The sequence below is a fragment of the Berghia stephanieae genome, chromosome 4, assembly GCF_034508935.2.
Source record: "Berghia stephanieae isolate SIO BIC M18660-M18661 chromosome 4, UCSD_Bste_1.3, whole genome shotgun sequence".
NCBI lineage: Eukaryota > Metazoa > Mollusca > Gastropoda > Nudibranchia > Aeolidiidae > Berghia > Berghia stephanieae.
In genome coordinates, this window is record NC_088363.1 from 70062342 (window position 1) to 70084082 (window position 21741).

Consider the following 21741-nt stretch of genomic DNA (forward strand, 5'->3'; position numbering starts at 1 on the left):
ATGAATGCCTTTGTCACCCATGGTTCCCTTAGTAACAGTTGCATCCAACACAGTAATGAGAACAACTCACATGTAAACAGATTCTCAGGGCACGGTGATTTCTATAAGTGAACAAAACTCACAAATCACACATATCAGAAAACAATAAGCCCACTTAGATAATACTCTCGTTTGTGTGGACCCTTGTACTTATTTCTCAGTCACTCAATAGTATGTTACCAAGTCCTGTAAGTTGTTAACTATTGAACAATTAATATACTTGTTTACGTCATATATTTATCAACTTTTTGTTTCACGTGTGCGGCTAAAAGAACTTCGATAAACGAAAATGTAAGAATATTAAATGTAAAACATTTTCAACTCCCTTGATATTATGGTAACGAGATGGATTGAACTTATTGTTGAAATGATGATTTCGTCAATGTATTGTTTGGGTTGTCAGCGCAGTTTTCATTCCGAGTTCTTATCTTCGGCATCGCCCAAAAAACAGGTCGATACCGGTCTCTTGGCTTGTGAGACCAGTGCTCTACTCCACACATTTCACGCTGCTAAAAATTATTTGTGGAATTGACTTAACAATTACTCGCAAGAATCACAGGGAGTTTTCTTTATCTTTATAATAGTGGATAACCGGTAATGGTGATGATATCGTAGCTGGTTTAAAAAAATTATGTTTTCCTCCACATATAATTACTATTGCCACAAAACGTTAAAAAGCATCGGCGAAAACTTATAAATAAGAATGGATTGAATTAAATTGAATTAAATGGGATTCAATTGAATTAAAAGAAAGAAAGAAGTTTTACATTTGTTGTCGTGAAAATTTGCCTAGATTGAGTTTTTTTTCTGCTCTTTTCTAAGGTATGTGTAAAATTAACTACTTAATGCTTTGTTGTTTTCTCAAAAGAGATTTGATTCAACAGCTTGATCATAATAATATACAATCTATAAAACGGTTTGTCACAGCTCGCTATAGCTATCTGCAATTTTGTAAGGGAAATATCGATTAAGCCAATTTTTTATTTGTATGTTGACAAAATTATAGTCCTGATCTTCCACCATTGACTTATTGCAGAATTTAATATACGGAGATAACAAACTAGTTATTGTGGTCCCAATCTCACTGTGGTAGAACACGCGGCTCACTTTGAAACGGACGGGTGTCGATGCCAGGTGTAGTCAAGATTTATTTCCTGACAACTCTGCTCACATAGTGGTGTTTGGGTAGCTGTTAGCACTAGCATAAAGAACTTTACGATAGACTAGTGTCATAATCCAATGTGGCAATGTGTTTTTGACGATCATCCATGCGTTGAAGGCGTTGATTTATAAAGTATAGTTTTTTACACACACACACACACACACACACACACACACACACACACACACACAGAGAGAGGGAGAGAGAACAAAAAATAAACGTAAGCGTTTGAATGGTGTAATGTCCACTAAAAATGCGCATGTGCCCTTTACAAGAGGTCTCATGCCAACAGGAGATACATGAAAACTGCACGGCGCTATTACAAGTTTTCATATTTTTTCCCCCCGGACAACACTGTTATTTTACACCTGAGTATGGTCAGAAAATTTGCGTTAAGAACTTTTTCAAGGGCTCAACTTTGCGCCTTACGACCTTCCGCGCGGCATATATAAACGCCGCCTGGGCATTCCACGAAAGAATAAAGATGATTCATCAAAGTTATGATGTCTACAGTAATCACCCACGTTGTCCAAATTGAGCAAATGATATTGAATAATTATGCACAAGGAAAAATAAACGAAAGTCCTTAAGCGGGGCTCGAAGCGGGGAGCCTTCTGAATAACAGTGTAGTGCCTTAACCGATCGGTCACCTCGGCTCCTTAGACAATAGGGCCACACCAAAATAAACAATAATACAAAAAACATTTGTTCTTTTTTTAATCATTTTTTTTTCAGGCTGATGTGAACCGAAGTGACTACGAGGGACGGACTGCTCTCATTGCCGCTGCCTACATGGGGCACGTGGAGATTGTCGAACAACTTTTGGACCAAGGGGCAGGCATCGACCACGAGGATTGCGATGGACGCACCGCGCTGAGCGTTGCTTGTCTATGTGTGCCTGCAAGTGAAGGCCACGAGAGAGTCGTTAGCCTGCTTCTAGAACGAAGTGCTGAGGTCGACCACAAGGATAAAGACGGCAGCACACCTCTCCTCGTCGCTGCCTATGAGGGTCATCCCAGCGTTTGCGACATGCTTCTTGAGTGGGACGCCGATGCTGATCACGTGGATTCTAAAAATAGATCTCCACTGTGGGCAGCAGCCTCTATGGGGCATGAGCAAGTTGTGAAGCAGTTGCTTTTCTGGGGTGCTGCCGTAGACCAGATTGATAACGAGGGGAGGACCGTTTTGTCCGTCTCCTCTGCGCAGGGCTCTTCGTCTGTAGTGAGGCTGTTGCTGGATCGGGGTCTGGACGAAATGCATAGGGATAACTCCGGATGGACTCCGTTACATTTGGCAGCTTACGAGGGACATTTGCAGGTAAGAATTGTGCTTCCAACTCTTTCTCTCTCTCTCTCTCTCTCTCTCTCTCTCTCTCTCTCTCTCTCTCGTTCTCTCTCCTTCCCCCATTCTGTTTGTCTGTCATGGTCTCTGGATAATCATTTAGCTTCGTTCTTCCCCAGTGTTCCCTTTGTTTTTTCCTCTCTTAAAAACCGTAGACACATTTATGTAGCGCTGATTGTCCTTCGTGAACCTTTCATTTCATAGACTCAAATTTGGCACGAAAATGTCACAAACAAGCGCCAATAACTCTTAATACCCAACAGTACGTACTTTATCCGTCGAAAACTATCTGCTTTTCACTTACTCCATCTCTCTTTATCTTACTCCTCTCTGTGCTCTTTATTTACCCCCTTATTTACTTATACCTCCCTCCCCCCCATATCAATCTCTCCCTTCCCCTTCTTTTAAAAATATTCCTGATCAATGTTACTTATCGTATCATTGTTTTAATTATAATTTTTAAAAATTTGTTTTTTTTTTGTTTGTTGTTGTTGTTGTTGTTGTTGTTGACTACAGAAGGGTCTTGATCTCGAAACATTTTTCGAAAAACATATTTTTCTTTTTCGAAACCATTATTTCTCTTTTTTTGGTAAATTCTCCAATAATTGTAATGATGCTGAATCGGTTGTTTTTCAAAAATACAAACTTTATCATTTCGATGGGCAGCGAGATTATCAATCCATTCCATCTCGACAGTCTCCTCAAGCTGGATCGGATTAACTTTGTCGTCATCAATTTCATTCCATTTTTAACCAGTTAACTGCCTGACTCTGTAAGAACACGTATATAAAAATTTGGCAAGAAACTCGTCATCCAAGTACTGATCGATATAAATGACCCTCATCTTGGCAAAAACTCTGGTTTGAGAGTTTTTGCCAAGAGTAGGGTTATTTATATCGATCGATATTTGAAGGACGAGTTTTCTGGCCAAATTTATAAAACCGTGCTGTTCCAGCGCACGACAGTAAACTGGTTAGAAAGTCTAAATTTCATCACTGCCGCTATCCAAAAGCGGCTTCAATTTCTACCCCCGATCCGTTTTTATCAGGAAATCGTGTCCTGTCTGATATTGAATGATGATCAAATTTAGTGAAACCATACAAGATCTATTCCCTTCAACTTGTTGAATTATCATGATCATCGTCGTCGTCATAATCGTCGTCATCATCATCATCATCATCAGTAAAAGTAGTAGTAGTAGTAGTAGTAGTAGTAGTAGTAGTAGTAGTAGTAGTAGTAGTAGTAGTAGTAGTAGCAATAGCAATAGCAGTAGTAGTAGCAGTAGAAACAAGGACTGATAGAGGGATGGTGGGAAAAAAGAAGAAATATAGATACTATAAACTATCAGTGGAAAAATTTATCGAATGATGAAAAAAAATATAGCATGACATCAACCGACTTTGTTGACAAGTCTTTTTTTCTCTATGAGATAACATTCTCAATAAGACCCCGAGCATGAGATGTGCCACCACGCACCATCATTTGTTTGAACAGAAACACGCAGCCTGTTTTCAATTTCAATCTCGATCCAGACTTTTTAGCCCTCCCATTTATTTATTTAACTCAATACTCGGCGGCGCAGGGCATTATTAGATTTTAATACTCAAATCTCGTTGCCTTTTGTCAATAGACCCGATGACTGTGGTTGTGATGCACGATGCTTGTAATGTAAACAAAGAATGCAGGGGACAGGGGCGGAGAAGGAAGAGGAGACAAACACGTAAACCCCCCCCCCCCCTCTCTCTCTCTCTCTCTCTCTCTCTCCTCTCTCTCTCTCTCTCTCTCTCTCTCTCTGGATAGATAGATAGATAGATAGATAGGTAGGTAGACAGATAGATAGATAGATAGATAGATAGATAGATAGATAGATAGATAGATAGATAGATAGATAGATAAATATACGTATGAATTGACAGATGGATGGAATATAGAATTGACCGATGACTAATTGAGTTGTTGACTGGTATTTACTGAAGGGTTTTATCGGTTTCAACCTGCTCTTTTTTGTGTGGGTGTCCGACTGCCCATTCTTACCTACGAGTAGTTTCTCGGATAAATCCATCAGTCTAATTAATGATGTTTTGTTGTCTTATCGTCCTAAGGCCTTGTGGTATCAGCTATTTCATCAACTTTTTCTGGACTCATTCTCTTTGTTTTTCTCCCCCCCCCCCTCCTTTTTTTCCCCTTTTGCTATGGCAAGTCAATATGGTGAGGGCGATTCAAACTCTTTCTCTCTCCCTTCTTCCTCTATTTCTCCCTAACAAACACACACACACACACACACACACACACACAGACTTTGTATGTGACCCATAAAAAATACATTCATTGTTTTTTTTTCACGTAACTATCTTCTTTATTTCCCCCAAATTCCACCAGGAACCCCTTTTTAAAAGATCACTGAAATATTTCCCAATGGCGACGCAAAGAGCAGTCCCGGGAGCACATAAGAGTAGAATTACTCTTTTGTATAGAATTCAATGGGAAGGTTTAGGATAAAAAACAATGGACGGAAAAAGAAACTTATACTTGTTTTTTGTTGTTGATGTTTTACCAATTCAGCGTTTTACTAGAGTAGTATTTCCTAATGTAGGAAAGAGAACTTTAAATAGGAAGACTTTTTATTATGGATTGCTTCCATTAAAGGGAAACAGATTAGCAAACCACATGTAATTTATCACGACCACTTTGAATTCTGTATGAATCAAAATATTAAATTAATCAAATTCCTCTATTAATCTCATTGAGAACTACATCTTTTGGGTCTATCTTGAAAAAGATTGCTTCAATCGATCTGTATGTAGTGCCGCAAATGTAACTAGAGGAGCTAAGTTTCTTGTTCAATGAAAACATGAGATGCATCTTCTTTTTGATCAAAGTGTAATGTCTTATTCACTTGCCACCTCCCCTCCCCAATCTGTGCCCCCCCCCCCCCCCCCCCACTCCCTTTCGCGCTTCACTACTTTATGTGCTCGTTGGACTTGGATGAATTACTGCTCTTTATTTTTCTCAAGAAAAACAACAAAAAAGTTTGTTATTTTCGTTTTGGGGAAAACACAATTTTACTACAGCATAATAGCAAGAATATCATGAGACCCTCTTATCCTTTGTAAAAAACGTGAGAGATCAGGAAATATTTTTCTCCCGTACGAAGTCGGTTTTACTAAAAATAGATTTTGACATGTAATGGTATCTTGACCACAATGATAATTCTTGTGGTCAGATCGTTGAATTCGAGAAACAATCATAGCTAGAAAGATTTTAAATAAGATATATATTGATAAGAAATGACAATGGTGAGATCATTGGAGAGGTATAATAAAAGTGTTCTCGAACTCGTGTATTTGAAATTTCGAACTCGTTCCCAGTTCGCACTCCCAAGGTCGCGCAGTGGCATTGGAAACTCGTTCCAGATTCCAAACGTAGGAATGAAAGAATACTATAATATTGTTAAGTTATGCTCACCTTAACTGGTCTGAGTTCCTGATTGTTGACGGTTCTTGATCAGTCGATCGCCATTATGAGGAAGAGCGCTATTAGTTTTAAAGACAATGAATACTCATTAAAGTAATATGTAGCTACATACCACGAACCACGTTCACGTTTCATGCAGTATCAAAACCGAATCTATCAGCTCATGGATTCCTATACTTGCACCAAAAATAACCCTTCTGTAATAAGGTGTTAATTTTCGTGAAACGTGATAGACAATACGTGATATGTATGCTCTCTGTTCTTGTAAAAAGACCCGGAATATTTAAATCAGTCGCGGATTTCTATGCATTCAAGTAAAGTGCCCACCAGTTCTGTCCGTAAATCGCATCAACTCTTTGTTATTGTTTTTAGCCAACCATTTTTATGAGTAGTTTTCAGACTATCAACGTCTGATGGCCCATTTAGACGTTCAGTTAATTCATCCACGGCCGGTGGATATCCAGAAACTGTAGGCGATGTGACAGCAACTCATGAAAACTGAGCATGTAACTGAGAAATTTAACTGATGTCTGACGGAAAACTGCCAATCATCAGTTACTTTTTTCGTTTACACGCTGTTTTCAAGAGTTGTCACTTCGCCTACAATGTCGCACATAGTTTTGTATGTTGGTACGTCATATCCGGCCGGTGAATGTTTTGAATTAAAAATTAAAATAAACGCATTGCATCAAGAGATGCGAATATAGTGAGAACGCATCACCCATATGGCGTTCTATAAACAGTAAGAGCCGAGTGACATTAACGCTCATTCATACAACCCTCTGATGTAGCGCAAGCTTGATTTCACTGTAACATTTTGTGTCTGGATTTCTGTATGTGGCTGATACGAATATTATGCATTGCAAACATGAACAATTTTATTAAAATGTATGGCATCATCTGTATCCCTATTGTGCTTGTTTTTTTTTTGTTGTTGTTGTTTTGATCCGGCCATGAGAAAAATAAAATGGAGACAAAGCCGAGTCAGAACAAAGAGCGGAAATGTCACAGGTTCATGGTCGGGAGGATTTCAATGTTTCGTGATCACAGGCTGGCTAGAAGTTGTCTATAACTAGGTCTCGGGAATCCCTGGTGTGTATTGTTTATCCTCATAATATTATTGTTTTGTTTGAAATGTTTTAAAAGTTCAATATATTTTTTTTCATTACGTGTGGCATCCTTGAAGCATTTATTCTTAACAATGAGTCAGTGTTGTTTTCATATTTCTTATTGTCCGTCGATCTTCCTTTCCCATTTTCTGTCTTTTCCACTCACTCATTTTCTCTCCACGCCTCTAGCTTTCTCTCATTCTCTCTCCATCCCTTTCTCTCTGTCTCTCACTCACTATCTCACCCTCCTCCTTCTCTCTCTCTCTCTCTCTCTCTCTCTCTCTCGCGGGCTTCCCTTCTCTCTTTCCTTCTCTCACACACTCCCTCTTATTCTCTCTCTCTCTCTCTCTCTCTCTCTTTCTCTCTCTCTCTCTCTCTCTCTCTCTCTCTCTCTAATCCTTCCATGATGATGTCCGTATTTTTATAATGAGACATCAATTATTCATCCCGCCGACAAGACGTAATATGCTCAGTAAATTACAAGTATTCCCAAAACGCACCAATACACCAGGTCGAATGTCCTAGTAATTCCCCATAAAATTGGTCAGGGAACGAGGTATACCAACAATCTTGTTCATAGGCAAACATCCTGTCTCTATCAATGTCATCCACTAGGTGGAAACCGTCCATATTACGCTTAATTCATTTGTGACCCGCCACCTCAGTCTGGTATTATGTTGTTTTTTGTTGGCTTTTTTTTTTTAGGGGGGGGGGGGGCGTTGCAAGTTTAAATTACGGGAAATACGAAATCAGTTTAAATTCTCCCCCCTCCCCCCCCCTCTCTCTGTTTGCCTCTCTCTCTCTCTCTCTCTCTCTCTCTCTCTCTCTCTCTCTCCTCCCCCCCCCCCCCATCTCTCTCTGTCTCATTTCTCTTCTCTCTAGATTCGATTCCAGAATTTCGTTCCTTCCGTCATAGTGCTAGTTAGAGACGATGGGTCACTTCCTTCAAGGACAGAAAACGTACGTGTATGTTCATTATTGATGAATACTGTGCTATCAGAGGTTGTGGACAGTTAAAAATAATGATGTAAAAATGAATTTAACAACATGAAAACAGAGCAACATTCTAACACGGAAGGTTTCGGGCTCAAAACCTTTCTCAGTCAACAACAAAAGCAATTGTGGTTGGTCATGTTTCCTATGTACATTATTTTCTGATTGGAAAGAGTAGCTTTTTGCTTTCGCAGCCGCAGCAACTGCAACATTGACAACTACTAACAAACAAACAACAGCAACGACGACGACGACGACGACGACGACGAGGAAGAGGAGGAGGAGGAAGAGGAAGTGACGTCGTCGTCTTTAAAACTCTATAATCTAATAAATGTGTAATACGTTTTCCCGGCTCTTCCTTCTATTACTTCATTGGTCCGATGAACATCAAATATGCATAATCTAGTCCATCCGTATGGTAAGACTCGGTGCAAACACTGGCCACATCAGTCATCCAACCAGGACTAATATTTTGGCGACTTTGTCTGTCTAGCCAAATTTTGTCCCGAAAGGGTTTTCGTTATGAGAGGGAAGAATCGTCTTTCATAATTCCGAAGAGTTGACTGTAAGCTCCTTACATGATACGTCATCACGTATGTGGCTCACAAGTACACCATCCTACTCTGACATAATACCCCATTTTGTCATTTTGGCCTAAAACGTTTACCTCAGATTAAAATGACCCTCACCTTGTCATAAAGGGTTACCGATAGTTCATCTGGTAGAACAATCGCTTCACACGCAAAGGGGCTGAGATCGGGTGGCAGTGATTGGGTAGCTGGGACTTAGATCTGGCGGAAAGTACTCTAACAAGTAATTGCTATTGTCCGTTTCATGCTAACTGGGATAGACTCCGGCTCCAAGGATTCAATGGCTCTGAAGGACTACTTTTTAACTTTCCGCAAGTGCACAATCCGAGACTTTTTCGATTTGGCTGGTTGAAAGGTTGGGTATGATAATATTGTGGGTTCTTCATTTGAAAACTTGGTCAATCATCCTTTTTCAGCAAAGAAAAACTGATTTTTGTTATAGGTTGAAATAAGATCATGATGCGTCAATACTCGTAGCTTATAGACTAATATTGTGTTGTAATTATGCTGAAATTCCTCGACTTATTTTGACATCAGTCAGTGAAGTTGTATCGTAGGTATGGAGGTTGTGTTATTGGGATAATGATTATATTATTCAGAATACCGACTCCAGAGAGCCGTGTATGGTAATATTTATAAAACTCACAAGTTAATGATGATGATGATGATGATGATGATAATAGAGAGAGAGAGAGAGAAGAGATGAGAGAGAGAAGACAGAGAGAGAGATAGAGAGAGAGAGACAGATAGAGAGAGAGAGAGAGATAGAGAGAGAGAGAGAGGGAGAGAGAGAGAGGGAGAGAGAGGTTGTTGGTTTGGGCTTGATGAGAGTGCCCGAGGCCAGGGCTATAGGCTATATTTGGAATCCAATTTTGCAATCCAAGCAAACCCCACACCCTGACATCCTGTTTTATATTTCCTATCAACCCGGCCTTTTGGTATATTATTATTTTTTTTATTTTTTAAAATCCGTCCAAAGCTCTCATAATGGCGTTGTCATGTTTGCCATGTTATATTATAATCGGGCAGGAGATTATTATATGTAGCTCGTTATTGTTTGGTTTCGTTTATATTTTACTCAGGATGTCAAGGCTCTTCCATCATGATAATGAAAAAATATGGCCCGCAGACGTACGGGTAAGATGAAATTAAAGATATAAAGGTGTGTTCAATACAGTACCAAACAAAATAGAGAGGTGATACAGTAATACAGTGATACTCTAACGTTGCTTAGACATATCACTCAGACAGATTTAATTGGTTTAATTACGATTTTTTGGAGCTAAATTTGGATTCACAACTTTACACTTCTCAATAATATGGAGTTTTGAGCCTAAATTTTGCATTAAACAGATTTATAAATTTGTTTTTTAACCAATGAATTGTTCTTTTCAAAATTAAACAATACATTTCTTCTGAAGCATCTAAATTACAATTTCATTAGAGCACAATGATGTAGATTTGGGCTAATGCAGAATATTTTTTTCACATTCGGAATCGAACAAAACATCTACAGACTTTTTCTGTTCGTTGCTCATGACAGCTCTGCTTACTCACAACGAAACAATCCACGGGTGGGGTTCCTGGCCTCCCACAGTGGGCATGGTGGCACCTACTGTGTCTTCTATCCCCTTATAGCTGTTTTCCAGTGTGCTTTCTGTCTTTGTTCTGGAATGAGATTACTTGGTTTTGTCCTGGCCCTGGCCGGGGTCCTTGGCTGGGAGGGAAACATTCAAATGCATACTTATCGTTTTGGGAAATGATATTTTTTTCTTTGTAAATCCTCTATTTGTTATGTATTATTATATATATCATTTTGATTTTATAATTTAAGCATTTGAGTGTATTCCTCTTTGTTGGATCTTGTGCTTGTGTCCGGATGAGACATTTAGGTGATCTCTAAGTACACTGATAGTGTGCACTTGGAATCCACATCTGATCCCTATTTGTTCCCAGCTTCCATTTGTCTGTCTTTTTCTTGGGTACTTTAATTATCATTGTAGAACTTTTTACTATCCCATTTTCTTCCTTTTTACTGACGCTGATATAACCTGATTGTGTTGCAAGTGCCTTAAAACCCTTAAAAACAAACAAGCGAAACAATCCACTAAGTTGTTATCAAGGTTTAGTATCGGGAAGAGAGATACAGAATAGTTTTGACGGAATGGAAAAGGAAACTAAATTTGATCGGATACAACATAAACTACATTTTGCTGGACAGGACAGCAAAGTAAGTTTGGCCCGACTTGCCAGACAACTAGATTGGCTTCACCGGGGAAAAAAAAAATTCAATTTTGTCACGCGACAGATGACACATTATGGATTTTTTGTGTCCACAAAAATATATCAAGAGTACTTTTAGCAACATAAGGTACTAGTACTAGTCGGAAGAATAATAATGTTGTTTTGATGTGCTGGATTGTACTTTCGATTCTTAAAATTCTAAAACGTTAAAATCAAGAGTTGTCTGTCAAAATATAGACAACAATGTGCTTTGAGTTGCTATGACGATAGTGTGCCAAAAATAAAAGTATCAACACCCCAGGTTCTGACATGTTTCTCAATAAATGCTATAGTAATTTTTTTATAAATTTCTTCTTTCAAAACCCCCTAAAATATAAAGACATAAATAAGACAATCTGACAACTCTAAACTCGATTTTACAAAATAAAATAAAGTGATTTGTTTCTCGCATTCGCTACTCTTAGCAATAAATTGACTGAGATTAAGGATCATTTTAAAAATATTGAACGCTGATGGCATTCAGTCGTTATAAATGTGTAGGACTACGTTTCCGGAATTCTTCTATCGACCGCTCGTAAAGCATGAGCGGTGGCCCTGACTGCATCGCTTTTCGAACCAATGGGCCCCTTGGGGTTTTAGTTTGTTACCGCAATTTATCGCTCATGTGCCCCAGCTATGAGTCGGTAGAGGAAACTCCGAGAAGCGTTTAATGAACTTGATGCTAGTTAAGGAAAGCTCAGAGTAGATGCCTATCAATATTTGGCGTGCGGCTCTGTTGGCCTTTATCACGATTGAGAGTTATGCATTAATGGTGGTGCCCAGTCGCCTCGAAATGGTATATTGGTTATTTAAGAGATTCTCAATATTTAAACCATAGCCAACAACAATATTATGGAACTAATTTTAGACATATGTCTGTGCATTGTTTGAGAGAATAAATATGCAGTTGCCTTCTATTTAGACCGAATTTTAAAAGGGTCAAAGGACGATTGATAATGTCCACTATATTATGGTCTTATTATGGCTCTCTTGAAAAGCAAACCAGATTATAGAACTTTGTTCACTCAGAGAAATATAAATTATGGAATCCATGGTAATGATTCATTTGTTTGCGATTTACGGACACAAGAGTATGATTAAGAGTCTTTCCACTGCATCGACTGAGCTCTCCTCGTAAGATATGCTCGTATTGCTGTCTGTCGACGTGTTCATATAATATTATATGCAGGTCTGACATCCAAAAGCAATTATGGGCCTTGTTTAACATTGTTGTATTGGACAATATTTTGCAGCAACATAATTTTGAGATTTCTATTTCAGCAATGATCCCATAAAAAAGTTATCAAGAGTTAATTGAGTTATCAGACTGTCTGTCTATTGGTTTATCCCAATGTCGTTAATATCTGTGATGGTCCTGAGTCTTTTTCACTACAGAAAATGCTAAGAAAAAAAAAGTAATTTGAAATAAAAAGGGAACAAAAACAATTTTTTTTTAAAATAACAAAAAATAGGGGGGGGGGGGGGGGGAACAACAGCAAAAAAAAAACAACAACAACAAACAAACAAACAAAAACAAAAAACAAAAAACAAAACAACCTAACAACCAAAACAAACATAAATAAAATCAAAACAAAAACAGACAAACCCAACAAAATGAGCAAACTTCTCGACGGATATTTTAAAAATGGTTAAAAGAGTTGTCATAAGTGAGCAGGAAACCGTCCACTTGAGAATGGATAACTTAATATCTCTGTTACAATCACTTCGGCCTGTTTTTGTTTGTTTGCTTGTTGTTTTTATTTTGGTCATTTGTTTAGGGCGGGGTCAGGAATGGTATCTGGCCTATGTCTCTCCACTCCTTTTTAATACTGTCTTTATTAACTCTTAAGCCAGTGTGAATTAAGAAGGCAACTATGTAAGAAAACATGTAATCTTTGGGAATGATCCTCCGTTTCCTGAGACATACGTGTTATTCATTCCAACGATGTAACTTTTATGAATAGGTCGGACCCAAAATGTTTAACTGACTTTTCCGTGTGTTTAAGTCAAACGTAAGATAAATAAATAACTGAGGGATAACGGTCAACTGTATATATAAGTAGTCCATGTAACGCCACGTCCTATCTAATCTGTCGAGTCAATCTCCCATCATTCCCTCTAACTCTAACTGGAAAATGGAAAAATTGATGGAACGATACTGAGTCTTCTGACAAAATACAATTAAAAAAAAGATTTGGCCAGAAAACGTTTCCTTCAAAATATCGATGGATTAAGATGGCCCTCAACCTTTCTCTTCTTTTGAAATTTCCGGTTATAGAAACTTGAGCTTTTATATAGCGCAATGTCCACTAGATGTGCCAGAAGTGCTTTAAAAGGGATCGCCAAACAACAGAAACACTGAACGTTGTAGGGCAAGAAATAACGCCTGTAAATCCCTGTTATAATATTTTTTTGACAGAGACAACGCTTAACGATCAGATACTCATTTTACATATGAATACGATGAGACAATGTTAGTAAAACTCATATTCCAAGGACTCAACTTTCCGTCGTTCAGAGCGGGACTCAAACCCGGGCCGCACATTTGAGACTTTTAAAAGAAGATGAATGTTGTCTGAATGATCGATATTTGTAGGAAATGTTTTCTGGCCAAAATGATATTTAAAAAATTGGTTTTGTCCGAGTCTGGCAACAAACTTCGAACAACCCTGTTTTCTTTTCACCCCTCAGTCTGTCCCTTGATCTGATAAGATATGGCTGCTCTCATCCCCTGATTTTGTCGGGACTATTCGCTCACTATTTGCACGGGAACTAAATGTTTGTAACTCTTTACATTAAGTTAGCAGAGCAAGATGAACTCGATTTGGGTTTCAGCCATCGTGACAGTTCCTAACAGTCTTAGCTGTAACTTATTTCATTTCTCGCCATCTTCCAAATATTTGTACAAACTCTGTTAGTGGTTGCTTTCTGTTTGAAACTCAAATTAACTTTTTGTTTTTCAAATCCAAAATTTCCTTTTCTATGAATCAAAAGAAGAAAGCAAGACTATTTTTGGAAAGAAAAGCAAAATTATAAACATAATGAATACGGTGACATTGATTGTAAGGGTCATCATCATCACCAAAACTACCAACACCACCACCACCACCATCATCATCATCATATCATTATCATCATCGTTGTAGTCGTCATTATAAACATAAACACAATCACCACCACCACCACCACTACCACCACTACCACCACCACCACCACCACCAACAACAACAACACAGAGAGCAGACTAGGCATATTAGGATTGCCAGTGACTCAATTATATTGTGTATAACTACGGAGAATATTCATCGATCAACAGAATAAATGGAGATCCAAGCAGATCGTAAAACATTTGCTTTTTAAAAAAGAAAACCAACAAACGTGTTTTGGGTCTAACTATACTTAAACGAGCTGACAGTCTTCTGTCTACTTGGTTATCGATTGTTTCACAAGTCCATCCACCCACATACACCGATCTATCAGTTCACCTAAATATATGTCAGAAAATCTATCCCTCCATCAATCTGTCTATCTATATATCCATCGATCCATCTATCCATCCATCCATCTATCCTGCCAGCCAATTCACAATATCAATCAATGAGTCTATTCATTTTCTTCCCAACAAACGACCCAACTATCACCATTCCATCCATCCTTCAATCCGCCCATCTACACATACATCCATCCACCCATCCATTCATCCATCCGTCCGTCCGTCCGTCGGTCCATCAGTCTTCACAACAACGTCCCACCTTTCCATCCATCCATCTATCCTTCCATCCATCAATCCAGCCACCCATCCACATCCATCCATCTTTCCTTTCACCCATCAGTCTATCCACTTGTTCTTCCTATCAACCAAACTGTCACCCATCCGTCTACACATCCAACATCTATTCATTCACCCATCCATCAATAATACATCCATCCATCCATCCATTCATACATACATCCATTTATTTACCCACCCATCCATCCATCCATCCATCCATCCATCCATTAATTCATCCTTCCATCCGCCCATTAATCCATCCATCTATCCATTCACCCACCCATCCATCCATCCATCCACCCACCCACCCATCCATCCACCTATCTATCCATCAATCCATCTATCCATTCATACATCCATCGTTTCCCTATCAATCCATCGTTCCACCCGTCCATTCACCCACTTACCCGTCTCCCTAATCCATTATAGAAGGAGAATTTTCAGACAACCTCCTTAGTAAGGCATGGAATCTTGCACCGCTTGTTGGCAGAAATGGTATATCATTTGAAAGACATTGAACTGAAGCGTATTTGTTTTTTTGATTTAAAAAAATACACCTCAAAACACGGCAGCTCATCCATCAAAATATAAGCTGCCGCTTTCCCCCCTTTTTTTTCTTTTTTCAAGAAACGTTGCTTAGTACATTTCCGTCCAAAAATATTCTCGTATCTTGTCCAAAGTGGTCCTGATCTCTTCTTTCTGTCCTTCGTAATTAATAACGTTGATAATGAATGTTCTTATCTCCTCACTCCGCCGTCAATCACCAACAACGTAGACCGAGTAGGGACCCCCTCTTCCTCCTCCCATCAACAGAAAACTCACCCCCCCCCCCTTCCGACCGCCGCCGCCAAAAGCTAGATACTTCCGGATCATTGATTACAACATGAAATATATTTTCATAAATCAGAAGGCTCACGCTGGAATCTATGTTAAGTAACTATGGTTTGCTCTAAGACTCTTAAGCATAAAGGTTTTAGCATTGCACTAAATGCTCTTTTTCTCCTTGTATGAAATGGCGACAATTTTTATGTACCAAGGTGATGTATTTTACGAGGGGTGTGCACTTAACATGTTGGACGAGACATGACGGCAGAGGCGAAATTCCATTTTTTCCCCCCAACAGACAACTCTGTTAACGAGTAGGTTCACATTTTACACTTGAGCACGCTGAGCGAATGTAATTAAAGAGCCTTTTCCAAGGACTCAACAATGCGCCACTCAGAGCGAAATTCAAACCTCGGAAATTCCGGTCCGAAGTGTCACACCACAAGACCACATAGCCTCATCAGGCCCACTCAGATATAATACCGATTTCAGGCGATGGGTCACAAATTCTATCCATTGACCAATCAGATTGCTGAAAAAGGAAGTAAATTGCTCACGTACAAACTCATCGAATCTAAAACCATCTTATCGATTGCTCACTTCCCCAACCATCATTGACTTCATTAATAACGATGTCAGTGAGATGGAAAAATAAGAAATTGAAAACGTTAGGACAATTCCGATTATTGACAGAGATTTGTCTCTGGGGACATTTTGGGGGAATATAAAGACCAGAGAGAATTGGGGAAAATTGACATTATGATCGCCGTTTCAAATCTTAATCATTTCAACATCCGGAGGCACTGAAATCGTGTATAATACAAAACATCTCTGGGAAAAGAAAGCTCTGGGATTTCATGACACTTGTACATGTAGATCTAAGAAAATTCGGGGATTTGATGAAAATAAAAAGATAAACAAACGAGATTTCTGACACTGGAAATGAAAATTATAGGATTTCATAACGATGGTGATTAAACTAGAAAATTCCGGAAGTTCGTGACACTTTAAAGGTAAAATTCCTAGATCCAGGATTTCATGGCGCTGAAAACTCGGAATACTAATGAATACTATCTAAATTAAGATGATGATCGTTTACCTGATCAACCCGAGGAAACCACAGATAATTACTGATTGAAGAAGTGTGTGCACGAATTAGAATGAATGAATTAATGAATGAGATGGCGAATTAAGGAAATGATGAATGGATCACAGAAGGAATAAATGAACGAATGAATAAATGGGATATTGAAAGATTGATCGAATGAGTGAATGAACAAATGAAGGAATGAATGAAAGGGATAACGAATGATTGAATGAATAAATGGATCGCAGTAGAAATAAATGGACGAATGGATGAACGGGATAGTGAATGATTGGATGATTGAAGGAGTGAACGAACGAATGAATGAATGATTGAATGAATGAATGAATGAATGAATGAATAAATGAAATAATTCTTGCTTGAGTAGTCGTTATTGAATGCGCAGAGGTGAAACTGCTGCTCAGATAACATTATCTCATAGAATCTAGAATTGACCCATTGGTTGAATGTTAGAGGAGCGATGCAGTAAGATATTGTGAGGAAAGATCGATATCCGACGAATGGGTTGTCAACCCGGATAGAGCTAGGAAATGAATACGTTTTTTGATGGATACGATATTTTACTCGATTCAAAGGAGATGCACAAAGGGTATGATGGGTGTAAGAAAATACAGAGCTGCTGCTTATCTCCTATAGTCATTCTTAGAGGTGCTCAGTATTCTTCGACTCTACCACCACCATCACCACTTCCTCCTCCTCCTCCTCCTTCTTCTTCTTCTTCTTCTTCTTCTTCTTCTTCTTCTTCTTCTTCTTCTTCTTCTTCTTCTTCTTTACTCCTATTTATCCTCCTCCTTCGCCTCTTCATCCGTTTGCTTCTCAATCTGGTCCCCATTTTTATCCACCACCACCACCATCATCATTCTCCTCTTCCATCTTATAATATATTGAATGTTAATTTTGAAACAACCAGAAAAATCCCTGGTTCACAGTCCAGTATCATGACGATAATAAAAATAACTAAGGTGGTGGTTGCCATGATGGTAACAATACTGGTGATAAGTACTGTTTTATATATTAATTGAACATCGCATCAATAGCATTTCCTCACGAATGATTACCATCACCGATATTATTTCTCCCTGTGGTTAAAGTTAAAGTACAATAAATGCATCGAACGCCATATTATGCAGCCTTTTTAGTTACGGTGTGACGTCATCGATGGCGGTAAGATCAACGAACGTGAACGCAATTGATGATGCAAGGACGGACGTGATTTGAGCTTGGCGTAGAAATAAGAGTGAGTTGAATGGATTGTCTTGTGAATGGCCTCCGTGTCGTCACTGGGGGACTCGGGTGTTGTGTGTGGTGTGGTTATCGATCGCAGCATTCCATTTGGAAAGGGTTGGGAGATGGAATCGAGGGGGGGGGGGGGGGGTACGAGCTATGAACTACATGTATAACTATTGAATGACATATATGACCCTCTATTTGTTTATCTCCCCTACTGCTAAGCGAGAGAGAGAGAGAGAGAGAGAGAGAGAGAGAGAGAGAGAGAGAGATGTATAGATGGATAAGTAGATAGATAGAGAGTGTGTGGGTGGGTGTGTCTGTGTGTGTGTGTGTGTGTGTGTGACAGAGAGAGAGAGAAAGAAAGAGAGAGAGAGAGAGAGAGAGAGAGAGAGAGAGAGAGAGGGAGAGAGGGGGGTGGGGGGGGGGGAGGAGGAGGGATGAATGAATAATTTAGAGGATTGTATAATTCACGGAGCATATGTAAACGATTTAGAATGGGTGAGTAATTTGATGAGAGGGAAAGAATGTGAGTGAGTCGTAGGGCAAAAGAGCAAAGCAAAGTGCTATGTTTGTAAATACATATACTACACAAAGAGATGTGTTTACTAAACAAACGGTATCACATCCATATCATGCGAGTGAATGAATTCAGGAAAAGCTGGAAACGAATGTCTTGAATGCCTTTCAGTTGGACACGACAAAGAATTCACGATATCTCTCTCTCTCTCTCTCTCTCTCTCTCTCTCTCTCTCTCTCTCTCTCTCTCTCTTCCTCTTTCTCTCTTTATAAGAAAATAAGTAAATGAATTCACTTCGTTTATTCTCAGATGACATTTTTCTTTGGAACGAGAGAAACCAGTCAGGCTGACGTCTTCTGACCTCCCATGGCGGGGGGAGAGGTCACTTTTGCTTTGTCTTCTATCCCCCTATAATTAATTTCATTTTCCATGTTCTCTCTGTCTTTGTTCTGGGTTGAGATAACTCAGTTTTTTTCCGGGTCCTTAGCTAAGAGGGTTACAGTCAAATTTATCGTTAAACTTTTGTTGGGAAATATTGTTCCCATGTATATCATGATTCTGTTATGTACTATCATAGTTTTAAAAAATATATTGTACTTTGTAAACATTTTAAGGTAATATCAAAATAGTCCCTATTTGAACCGGTATCCTATTCTGACCTTTTCTTTGGTGCTTTTAACTTCTGATTTACACCCCCCCCCCCTCACCCCCCCCCTCTCTCTCTCTCTCTCTCTCTCTCTCTCTCTCTCTCTCTCTCTTCCGTCACCAACAAGTTTCTTTAGCGCCGTAAAACCTCTAAAATGAAGAACAGAACAAAACGACCCCCCCCCCCCCCCCCCCCCCCCCCCCCAACAACAAACAAAAGAAAAAAGAAAATAAAAAACAGAAAAAAAACCCCGCTATAGATCTGCGATTAAATCCAACTCCATGGGTCTCATTGCTATGAAGTACTATTTTTGAGGGGATGGGGGGTGGGGGGGGGGGTATTATGTATAGATTATATAAAGTAAACGTTTTCCGGTTAAATGAAAACAAAATATGTTTGGCAAGATTCTGAATCATGTGCCATCGTCTTTGAATGACAAGACGTGCCAATCCGGAAATTATTCTCTAATAAGGCGACAGAGTCATGGTAGGCCTATTTATAGTGGAATTGATGCGTGAGTCAAGCCACGAGACGTGAGTCACATTCACCTAAAGGTGGAATGATCTATATCGATATAAAATATGACTCATTGTTTTGTATTTTGCAGGATAAGTTGGTCGATAGATTGGGGAATGGAATGGCTGCTGCGGACAATGTAATTGATCGATTCATTGAATTATTGGTTTTCTTGATCGATATGCGACTGTCTGGTTAGCTTATCGATTTTTTGGGGAATATTTAATTAACCGCATGAACGAGTGAATATACGAGTATATATATGCGCGAGGGAACCATTCATGAGTGTATGAATGAAAAACGAACGGTTTGATGAATGAATGAATTTATCGTCTACGAACACCAACAAAAAAAAACAAAAAAACAAAACAACAACAAAAACAAAAACAGGCAACGAAACAAATTTAAAAAAATGATCTTCAATTACGTGATTGATCCCAATCCATTTGTTTATAATTGTTCTAGAAACGTGTTCATCTGTTCTTACGTACTTTAAAAAACACTCTTTTTCCCCATTATGGCCAGGGTACTTTCACCTCAAATAATGATTGATTAAGATGCCCCCCCCCCCAATTGTCAAAAATCTTATACCTGGGACTTCATAAAAGTGTCAATTTTTTGACAAGTTAAATGCATCGACATATTATATAGAATAATTCGTGGGGATTTAATCCAGGTTTATAGATTAGTACATGGTCTGGATGGGATAGACTTTTCTGATTTTTTTTTTTTTTCATATTCTAATATTACTTTTACTAGAGGGGACAAGTTTAAGATTTTTGTCTCTAGATGCAAAACAAACATAAGACAAAACTGGTTCGGTATTCGTATTGTCCAGAAATGGAACAATTTGAAATTTGAAACAAAGAATGCAAAATCTATGGATTATTTCAAGGTGTTAGTAGACAGGGAATTATATGATGAGAGATTTATATATGACGAATGATGCTTGTTTGCACTGCTGTTGACATGCCTTTCAATCTTGTATGTAAATATCATGCATTGTTACCTTATTATGGCTATCTTCAATATGTATGGATGTATGTGTGTGTGTGTGTGTGTGTGTGTGTGTGTGTGTGTGCTTTGCATGACAAGGTTAAAGATATAATAATAATAATAATAATAATAATAATAATAATAATAATAATAATAATAATAATAATAATAATAATAATAATAATAATAATAATAATAATAATAATAATAATAATAATAATAATATGATAATAATAATAATAATAATAATAATAATAATAATAATAATAATAATAATAATAATAATAATAATAATAATGCTGAAAACTTTTATAGCGCTATAACTCCGAGACACCAGACTCTAAGCGCTTAAATTACAAACTACTTCAAAACAAACAACTCTTTTTGAGCATGTTTCAAAACACAAGCATAATATTCGTTGGGGAAGATACTTGAATTCAACCCCATCCAGCTCACGTTGAACCAGTTCCATTGGAAAGTAAATTCAAATGAGTAAAGGCGACTCGTTGGAAGAGACAATATATAACAAACAACGCTTCGCCCCTCGGCTGGCCTTCGTCAGGCGACAAACAAGACAGAAAAAGTATGGAAAATTAAATAATGCCCAAAATCTTATTTGGTTAAATAGAGTAACAGGGGTAACTAGGGTGAGAGATATGGCCATGGGGGACAAGAAGAAGAAGTGACCAATACTAATAGTGACTATATATTTGACCGGCCAAATATTTTATTCTTAGTTTTTCTTTCAATTTTAATCGGATCATGCCTGCACCCTTAGTTTTTAGTTTAATTGTGCATTAGGTCTGATTCAGTTGTGGTAATCGTGTTTCGACCATTAAATACAGCCAGAGTTAACAAAGAAGGTTTATAGGCTAAATGGACGTGGCCGGAGTACCAACGGTCAAATGGTCATTTAATGACCGTCATCATGACAACCATCTCCACCAGTATCGTTAATGGTGGTCCACGGCTTCCTCTTGCTTGACCGATTATTCTACACTGACCACCATTGTATGTTAGTTCCTTCCCAGTTCGCTCATTTCTTGCACGCAAGGATAGAAAGAGACTAGAAATTGAGATGAGAGCGAGAGAGTGAAATAAATAAAGAAAGAAATAAAGAAAAAAAAAAGAACAGAGAGAGAG

The 21741-nt window shown here is 38.5% G+C and overlaps 1 protein-coding gene across 1 annotated transcript in view; it reads left to right on the forward strand.

Annotated features, from left to right (window-relative positions):
• LOC144971137 (uncharacterized) overlaps positions 1 to 21741 on the forward strand; it is a 122232-nt gene that overhangs the window by 80124 nt on the left and 20367 nt on the right. The window contains exon 4 of the mRNA XM_078911577.1: positions 1937 to 2518. Coding sequence (XP_078767703.1) covers positions 1937 to 2518 — 582 coding nt within the window. The remainder of the gene's footprint in view (positions 1 to 1936; positions 2519 to 21741) is intronic.